A 9,804-nucleotide genomic window follows, 5' to 3' on the forward strand; every position below is an offset into this window, starting at 1 on the left:
TGTTGCGATTTGCCAACTGTTGGCATATTGGTGACAGTCATGTAAGCTGGATTTCATTATCAGCTACTGTCAGTTACCAAGTTTCGTGTCTCCGTTTGTTTGCTGGATTCTTGACAAATAGTATCGAATTTTCGGCTTGTGATGCGATACACTGGAAACAAACATGTGTTCAACAGAAATTGAAAGTTGGCGTTAACCTATCGCCAGAATGCACTAGGTCTCCAAATATTTTGTACGGATTGATCGGTACTTCCTAGTTGACAGCAAACAAGTTGCAATCAGTTCATCTTGTTTAGAAAGTTACAGCTCAACTCATTTACCAGCCGAATCAATCTACGGAAATATCTTTTTCGAGCTCAAATTCCCGGTCTGACTTCTTCTTTATCGACAGAAGAGAAGTGCCACCAATATTCTATTCAATGGTACCATGGGAACTGTTGATCGGATCCGTTTAATTAATGCTCCAAGGGCTCCAAGTAACTGGAATGAAAGAAATTACACTATTTAGGGTTAAAAATAATTCCCGAGTTAGTGTCTTTCAACCTCAAGAATTATATGATATTCCACAGCAATATATGTTCGTACACGCAAGTGCAAAAGATTAATTGATAAAACTGATTAATGCTAACAATCTTTTCAGATGACGCCACGCGAATCGAAAGTTACGCAAGCGGTAACTCCAACGGCACATTGAACATAAACGAGGCTGAACATGAATCAGATCTTTGCGCTTCGTCTTCATATTTGTCTTGCATCATTTTCATTTCACGCTGATATTTTGATCGTACGATAAGTTCCGCTGATACCTGATACCGCGATGTAATTCCTGATCAAAACGACAATCTGTTACCTGTAAACGGTAGTTTAAGATTCTGCCAAGGCTGACGGTACGATATTCTCTCGGTCAAATTATTGACCGTTTCACTGACGTTGCGTTGGTCAGCATGCTGAGAAACTTACCATCACAGCTGCTAATGTACGCACAGCTGGGAGAAGTCAGCTGGTACCGTTCGTGTCAGTTGATCATGTGACACGCTGATAATAACCTGCTGTATCCAATATGGCGGCGCTGAAGTGCGAGTCGACGGATGCCCTCAGTGCGGATTTGTCAAAATCGCCGATATTCTCGGACCACACCGTTGAGACAATAAAGGAACATGAGACTTCCGGAATACCGCTTCAAACCGCCTGGACATTCTGGCTGGACAAGTGAGTTAATCATAAGGAAACGGGAAGTATCCAAATTCCCCGGATACGTGTTGTATATGTCTATAGTTTATGCCCACGAATGACATTGTCAATTTCAATCAAGCTCCAGTACCTGTAACTTGATGAATAAAAATTCCACTTTCACCACGTTTTTGTTTCTCAAGTTTTTCACTTTCTCACGTTTTCTTCGTTGCCATCACTGACGATGTATTACAACAAGTAATCGAACGTTAAAACGTTTCGTAATTATAATATGCATTTTCAGCATTAGAAATTGTGTAAACAATTGTTACACAATTATCATGGTTGCGAGAGATAAGTATGTGATATTCCCATTGCCAGCTGATGCAGGCTATCCAATACAATGTTTACACGCTGTTAGTAATACTTGTTTGTTTCTTTGTTGCTTACAACGCGTGTACTCCTATCATTATACGTATCAATTACTACTTGTCTAGATTACGTATACTCGCAATGTTTACATCCAGATAGTTACACGTAAGACGAATCATTCGGATCTTACATTATATTTAAATCTTACAAGGTTTTTCTGATTCTACTTTTTCATGTTGATAAGATTTTATCGAGTTGTTTGTGGTACACTTTTTTCAATAAATCGTAACTGTGTCGACATTGATTATCTTCTTTATTCTTTTTCGGACGATAAACGTCAATGTTTTAGTGAAAAAATACCACTTATCGTCATCATTTTTCCAACAGTACTATAAATATTTCCATACTTACAATAACTAAATATATATAATTGTTGTTGTAAAGTAATGTCCGGCAAATATTACAGTTATAAGATTCTATAACCAAACCAGAAAATAATAAATGTACTTTAAGTTCACTAACTTTCAAATCTTCATCCGTATAAACGACATATTTGTATCTTAAAAAGTCGTAGTAACTTATGTGAGAAAACAAATTATTGATCCAGTCGACCGGAATGCTCGTCAAATAAAGCTTGAGAAGTTTTCGTTGGCAAAATTTTTACATCTATTGTTTAAAAACGAGCAGTAATTCGCCATTCTTTATCGTTATGCCAGAAAATATAAATATGAAACTTTCGTTGAACGAATTCGTGAAAACTGCACGGAGTCAAAACACTCACTCTGTTACACAATTTAAAACAGACTTGCAAAACAGCATATTTTAACGTCTTTCAGAATATCGTGCCTTTCGTTTGTTTTCCGTATATTTTCTTTCTTTACTCTGCGCTAAATAACAAAACTTGCATGCTTAATTAACGTTCGAAGTTTCATCAAATTCGTTAATTAATATCCGAACGCTTTCATTTACGAATTTTGTGCCTCAGAGTATTTTTGTAGAGCGTTAAACTCTTTACAAAAATACGTATTTTCCATTAGTTTCGGTACATGCGTCAACGACTTGAAAAATTTCAAAGAGAAAAGTTTTTTTTTGTTCCATATTGTTTTCATGAGAAACTTCGATCGCAAAGCGGATTATGTTAGAATTGATGTAGAGAGCTCAAATTTTCAGGAAATTTTTTAAAATTCATTTGAAAGCGTTTAAGCCCCTGGGGGCATAAAAATTCATAAACAACCTTGTTAAAAACCACTCGAGGCAGCATAATCGCTATAGAAGTATCTTCCTCAATTATTCATACTTTGCTATCCGGAACCATTGGAAATGAATACAAATTATTCTTGTCCGTACTTCAAACCATCTGTGATCACTTGAGATTCCTGCCAATCGATCTTTACTTCAAATAATTATATTACGGTGTGTTGAGCGCAGTGTCACGTGACCGATTTAAGAGTTTTTATGAGAACGCAACTTCGACCTTAGAATGAATTTGGAAATTTTTGTTCTCTTGTCAGCTGCAGCTGAATAAATTTACAGATTTTTCTTGAGAATCGGGAGTCGATTCTCATCGATTTTTAGTCGATTTCAGCAAAGATCGGCCGGTGGAGTTTCGATACAAATGATCGATTTTCAGGAACCAAAAGATAGATTCTCGAAGAGATTAGATCTTAAACCCATCACTACTGAAAATCGTAATTTCATATTATTTCAAACAAGCAAATTTCGTCAAGAGAATTCAATATTCTCCGTGAGAATCAGCACATCATGACATTTTCTTTATCCCTTGTTCCAGTACATTTTAAATGATCGAATAACAAAGTATAATTGATAGATCGCTACGCAAGAAAGTCTCGTCTATAGTATCAGCTTAATCTTTCATATCACTGAACGACTTTCAATCAGTTCACTTGAATTCACCACTCAAGCATCGTATCTTGCCCTGAAATCAATACTTGCATAACATGAGTCAGATTTGTATCGAGTAATCGCATAATTTTGTAGTAAATTACACAGAACCAAACCACTCAATTAGATTTAAAGATAGAAAACAGATTTTTCTAATAATTAGTATCGGATTTATAGCGTAACGAAGAATTGTACTTATCGATTAGAATGTCAAGAAACTTCATTTACATAGGAATGGAAAACAGAAAACTTCAATCTAATTTGCCAAATACCATTCAATCGCGATTTTAATTACCATCATACGAAGTTTCCAAACCTAAGATTTTGAAATTTGATTAAGACGAGGATCAAGATAAAAGTTTGTATATAATTTTGAAACAACGCTTACACCGACATTTCAGGTTGGTTATAAACTTGAAGCATTTAAATTTTCAATTCCGATGCATATATTATTATTTATACGCCTTCCATATGATATTCATGAGGTGGGGAGAAATTCGATTTCCGTTCTGAAAAATCTGTCAAAATTGTTGAAAAATAACAACGCAAACTGTATTTTTGTTTTTACAGAGCTATTTCAGGAACAACGGCAGAAGAATACAAGGCAAATTTGAAAAAAATTTATACCGTCAACACGGTACAAAGTTTTTGGGCGGTCTTCAACCACATACCAAATGCTGGTGATATTCAGGTCAGTTTTTATCCTTTTTTTTTTTTTGTGAAAATGTATATCATAGGTACACATATACGTCATTATTGTGCGACGATATAATCAAAAAAAAAATTTTTTTATAAAAACATAAAGAATTCAGATTTGCCATCGCAAGATATCGAAACCAAATACATTTTTTGTCCGGTGAATATACCGTTTGAAAAATTTCATTCGAATTCTAGGATAAAAAAATGTCGCATTTCAAAATGTTCCACAATTCTCGAAAAAAACAAGGTTAGCGAGCATCTGTTCGAATTCCTCCCATCTCTGAAAAAATTCCCAAGATAAATCTACGGTTAATCGTGATTGTGAGGGTCTCTTGTAATAACGAAAAGTACCTTGACCCCAAAATCAGGCATCCATAGGCATAGGAAAGTACGTTTTCATGTTTGACTCACTCATCATCTCGCAAAATATGAATAATCTGGAATTATTTGCGTACTGCAAAACAATTCGTTTCTCACACCACAAAAAAAAACCGCTGTTGAAGCAAATTTTACTTAGGTGACTTGAAAATTTAGATTATTGAAGATCGCGGCTGATGAAAAAAAAAAAAAACAAAAAACAAAAAACAAAATAAAAATTGTAAGTAAATTGTAAAACAGATTTTTATATTTTTCAAACTCACGGATTATCGTTTCTTTTGCAACAGGTAAGGTACAGCTATCATCTGATGAGGGATGAGAGATACCCGTTATGGGAAGAACCCGTTAACCAACACGGTGGAACATGGAGACTCAAATGTCACAAGTACGATACGGTAAGTGGACATCGGGTTCCTAATTCGGTTACCAGCACACTGACACAATTTACCGAAATTTCCATTCGCTGGAGGAATTTTCTTGCGAAACGACTTGCGAATCAAGTTACGAAGGTGTATTGGAAGTATCGATAACAGTAAAGACACTAACGAAAGCTTTTATTTAATTATCCATGCTTTATTTCAAATCACTCCGAACGATTGAAAATCCATCAGCTTTGTTTGAGAAGATTTTACTCAACGATTGTTCGTTTTTTGCAAAAGGTTATTTTCCACGCGTGCATTTTTTGAATAAAATCAGCGATCGTTAAGTAAGATTGAACGAATCTATTAAAATATTTTTCATCATTTAGAATCGATTCGGAACGAAGCATCGAAATCTGAGCCTTTGTTCGAGATTCCAATGTTTTTCGTTTTTGCATTTTTCGAGAGTTTCGCAACTTGTGAAAAGACCAAATTCATAACTTGCCAAAATTAACGAAGAGTATCGATTTTTGGCAAATAAACCTAAATTAAATTTGATAATGTTACACAGGCCGATGTATGGAAGGAAATCGTTTTGGCAGCGATTGGAGAACAGTTTTCCGACAGTGTCGCTGAGGGTGACGAAATCTGCGGTGTCACAGTCTCGATCAGGGACAGAGATGATCTTATACAGGTACGCTTGTATTTAAACATAATTATTACAAAGTTACGATTTGGCAAATTCCTTACAGGACAATAACTGAATCACTTTTCAATACCAGGCTTGAGAATTATGGAATTCAGTCTGCATCACCACGTGGTCAAAAATCTTTATGTAATAAGGCTGCTAGCGGACAACGGGTTGATGACTTATGTTCGTACAATCGTTACATAACAACTTGTATTTTCGCGTATCATTATTTATTCATTTATTCAAAGACAGTTGTCGTTTCGCCGTCCTTGAAAAACTGTTTTTATTAACGCGGATAATAAATTACAACACGTAGAAATCGATGAAAAATTCTTGACCCAGAAAATTGACGAAGAGTGGAATGAGGTTGACATTTTTCTTGTACGATTGACGCGACGCACGTACCGAGTGAAAATATAAATAAATCTCGACTGAATTAAATGGCGGAATCGTTTTTAAATCTTTTCACACGAATACGCAGATTTGGGGAAAATATTAACTATACAAATATACATATTTTCTTCAGATATGGAATGCTAACGCCGCTCTGGCGCCTTCGGCCACCGTGCTGAAAAAAGTTCATCAACTATTGCCGGAAGTCAAGTTCCCTGCCGAATTCTACAAACGTAAGTGTTTCCGGATAATTTAATCACGAATATTACGACTGTTTTGATGATATCCTCGGTATGAGGTGATTACAGATCGTTACATGCGTTACGCACGAATACTTTTGTTAGTACGTATTTCGCAAATGTTATTCGATTGCATAATCGACGACGTGAAATAATGACAGTGATATTTTTAGCCCATCAATCCAATCACGCTTACGGCCGTCGCTGAAGACCAATTTACAAATATGTCGAAGTCGAAGTGGCAATGGATGAAAAATTGATACCCAGTACGTAAAATGTGCGTTCCGACGAATATGCGATCAGTCCTGCAATGTTAGTAACGTTATATAATTTTATGGATTTTTTGTACATGCCGACGAATGTGGCCAAAGAATTATGGCAGGCAACAGCTGATCTGAAAAACGCATCCTACCATAATGTTATACATGATATAGAGAAAAGCTGTGATCATCGTGGAATGATTAATTAAGAGGAGTAAGAAAGCAAAACTGTCGTTTTTCTTTGATCAAATGAATTTCAAAGCTTTTTGTATAATCCGTTGGTATTAATGATATTTTAATATTTTATTGCAACTTTGTGATATCGAATTTGATTGTTTCTTTACATATTATACAATTATTGGTGTTTTTTGAAATGTTGAATATATATTTTTTTACACTCAATTTTTCTTCAAATTACTTTTCACATTGTGTACGATAATTTTAAGGTAGAAAAAAAATCAACCAAAATATGAAGATTTTTTTATACTATTTTTACGACATCTAGAATTTTAATGCGGTCAATATTTATCTTTATTTATTTATAAGTATCTTATAGCCCTGGAATTTGACGAACGTATTTCTATTCAATATCACCGAATGTCTCCAGAGATTTTTATGAAGATTTAGGTGAAACTCTGAAAATTAAAAAAATTCCGATTTAGATTCGTCCACAGAACAAAAAAGAACGAACACAGCACAGAACAGTTTCTTTTTCAAATTTCGCCGTTGCAAATTTATAAATCTGTCGATGGTATTGATTATTACACCGAGACAATATTTCGCGCAGAAATTACAATCCATTTTCTGAAATCCCTTGCCAAATTCTTAGAGTTTCATCGAATCGAAAGCATAATCGGAGTTATATCCAGAGATCGAGGATTTTGCAGAGAAAATCATTGTATAACGATTGTTCAGAGATTTATTTTTATTCGAACATACCGTTTCTCTATTATTCCGAAAGAAAAAGTAGCTGAAAAATGTTCATCGGTCGAATTCGAGTATTTTCTTTACTTATTCATGCAATTTACCAGGTATACCAACTTTTCAGTGAAAACCTGACAATTTATCGACGAGCAGCTTACGATTAGCCATTTTGCAAGTTAATTTTCACCTGTAATCAGTTATTTCTCACGTATAAGTAAGTATAACCAGGCTTCACGATAACTGGAATTGAAATTGAAATTTGTATTTTTCTTCTCAGAATCAGTAAGGAATTGGATTGCTTTGGAAAAACAATCATTTCATTGGGCTTCGATACCTATAATAAAAAACAGTTTCAAAAGTTTGACCTCGCAAAGTTTTCATATTCTAATAACACCGGGAAAACGTCATTTAATTTTTTCGTAATTTTTTCCCACTCGAGCGCAATCGATGACTTGAACTTGATCGCGAAAATGTTCAAAAACGCAATCAAATTCCGGGCAAAAGTCTCCGCTGACTGAAACTCGCGGGTCAAACAGTTGAAAGTTTAAAAATTAAACTTATTTTTCACGTTTTTTAAAACTAAATCATAGACTATACGATAAAAATTCAAACTAAATTTCAATAAAAAATTAAATTATTTACATATTGCATCCAGGATCAAGTGGTAACAGTTAGAGAAAAAAAAAAAAAAAGAATACCGTCTTCCCCGCGTCATTTGAACAAGGAAAAATTCGAGTTCCGATAGCGACCTTTTAAAATTAAATATAAGAAGTATCCTTCAGCGAGGATTACTTTTGCCACGTACAGAACAAGTTTTTCGAGTGATATCGTAAAAAATGTCGCCTTTACAAGTTTATAACAAGTGTCCTAAAAATTTCGATTTGCGTCGTAATTTGCTTGTCGAGACGACTCTCGCGACTTTGAAAAAAAAGAAAAAGAAAACAAAACGTTTCCAAACGTTTTTCACTACGCTCGAGTCGCGGGTTTTCAATAAATTTACACCACGAATATACTTTATCGCCCATTTCGCTGTACACAAAGCTATTACAAGCTGATCAAAGCTGCCGTACAATATCGCATAATGAAAGCGTTTTCGAGAATCCTCGAGTTCTGCGGTTATAGATTATTGTTCGCTCTTGCAAAAACGGATATATGTTAATAAGTCAATCAGTCACACCCGACTGCAGCGTGCTTGTAACCGGCCAGATACGAGGATATCATTCGTTCGGGGGGGGGGTGGGTGGGGAGAAAACCAGTCTCGCGAGTTTAGAAGGCTGTTGAGAAAAATTTTATCATCATTATTAAATTATCTGTGATTAATCGAGTGAGTTTTTGTGAATACCTAAAATTCCTAGTTGGCCGTTCCCTAGCCGATCATCACACCGTCTGCCTTTTAAGATTATGTTTGTTGTCGCGCCGTCTCGGCGCCAGGCTTTACACGGTTCAACATCGCGATTCGACGCGGTATTCAAATTACATCCAAGCGCTAGTTATATTCCCGCGTCGTACAAATCCCCATTTCCGTTTTCGATATGCCGGCATATGACGCGTTATTTCGAGCAAGGAATCAATAACGGGGAAACGGTTTTCAACAATTTTCTCCGTAATCGCGAGTTCTACGTCATCGATTTACTACATTTACACGTATTTAATTACAATACGTTCGACGCCATATCGGTGTCTGTATAAATTCGTTTTTTCAACTACCGGTCGGCTGGTTTTTTATTCCCATGATTTAATTGCGATTATGCGTGTGTGTGTGTGTATGTGTGTGCGTGTTTAAAACAAAGCAAAAAAAAAAAAACGAAAACATGAAAACAAGTCATATCGGACGATGCAGCTGGGGGGAAAATTATGGACCGTTCGTAAATTACGTCATCGGTTTTAGACTATTTGGAAGGGGGGTGGGGGGGGGGTCGTCACGTTATGACTTCGTATGCAAAAAAAACAAAAATTTTTTTATCGGCGCATTCTCGCTGTTGAACTGAACTATCGTGGCTCCGATCGCAGGTAACGGACAAAGTTTCCGCAATGCGTACCACTGTCTTTAATTAGTCGCTGGTTTAGAAAAAAATTCGAGCCGAGAAATTCCATTTTCGCACCTAAGTAGGATTGTTAAAGGGGGGGGGCGTAAAACCCTCAAAATTCGATGACGTAATTTACGGAGACTCTCTTAATGTCGGTCAAAAGCGCTATTAAAATTTGAAACATAAATGTGAAACCTGTGCGTATTGTATATTGTTGTTATAAACAACTTCTAACATGGGCGCGAGATCCTGGTTTTACTTTATTTTTTTTTTATTCTTTTGAAACCGAAAAAAAAAAAATCACCACATCGATATAAATGCGCGCCAACTGTGTTTCGCGAAAATTTCGCGAAAAAGATTTTATTCAGGAATCCGGTAATCGATAGATAT

The 9,804-nt window shown here is 35.7% G+C and overlaps 1 protein-coding gene across 1 annotated transcript; it reads left to right on the forward strand.

Moving 5' to 3' along the window:
* The first annotated feature begins 1,018 nt into the window (after positions 1-1,018).
* Positions 1,019-6,865, forward strand: LOC107226286 (eukaryotic translation initiation factor 4E type 3). The gene is made up of 6 exons (XM_015667048.2): positions 1,019-1,209; positions 4,015-4,135; positions 4,809-4,916; positions 5,452-5,574; positions 6,098-6,197; positions 6,377-6,865. Exons 1-6 carry the CDS (start codon positions 1,061-1,063, stop codon positions 6,409-6,411), a joined length of 636 nt encoding a protein of 211 aa, XP_015522534.1. The 5' UTR covers positions 1,019-1,060; the 3' UTR covers positions 6,412-6,865.
* The last annotated feature ends 2,939 nt before the right edge of the window (positions 6,866-9,804 follow it).

This window comes from Neodiprion lecontei, chromosome 3 (genome assembly GCF_021901455.1).
Source record: "Neodiprion lecontei isolate iyNeoLeco1 chromosome 3, iyNeoLeco1.1, whole genome shotgun sequence".
NCBI lineage: Eukaryota > Metazoa > Arthropoda > Insecta > Hymenoptera > Diprionidae > Neodiprion > Neodiprion lecontei.

Bases quoted from the DNA above. Each gene is read 5' to 3' on its own strand.
- LOC107226286 (XM_015667048.2), top strand. From the start codon at position 1,061: ATGGCGGCGCTGAAGTGCGAGTCGACGGATGCCCTCAGTGCGGATTTG. The intron at 5,575-6,097 runs GTACGCTTGTAT...TATTTTCTTCAG, and splicing joins ACAGAGATGATCTTATACAG to ATATGGAATGCTAACGCCGC. The intron at 6,198-6,376 runs GTAAGTGTTTCC...TGATATTTTTAG, and splicing joins CCCTGCCGAATTCTACAAAC to CCCATCAATCCAATCACGCT.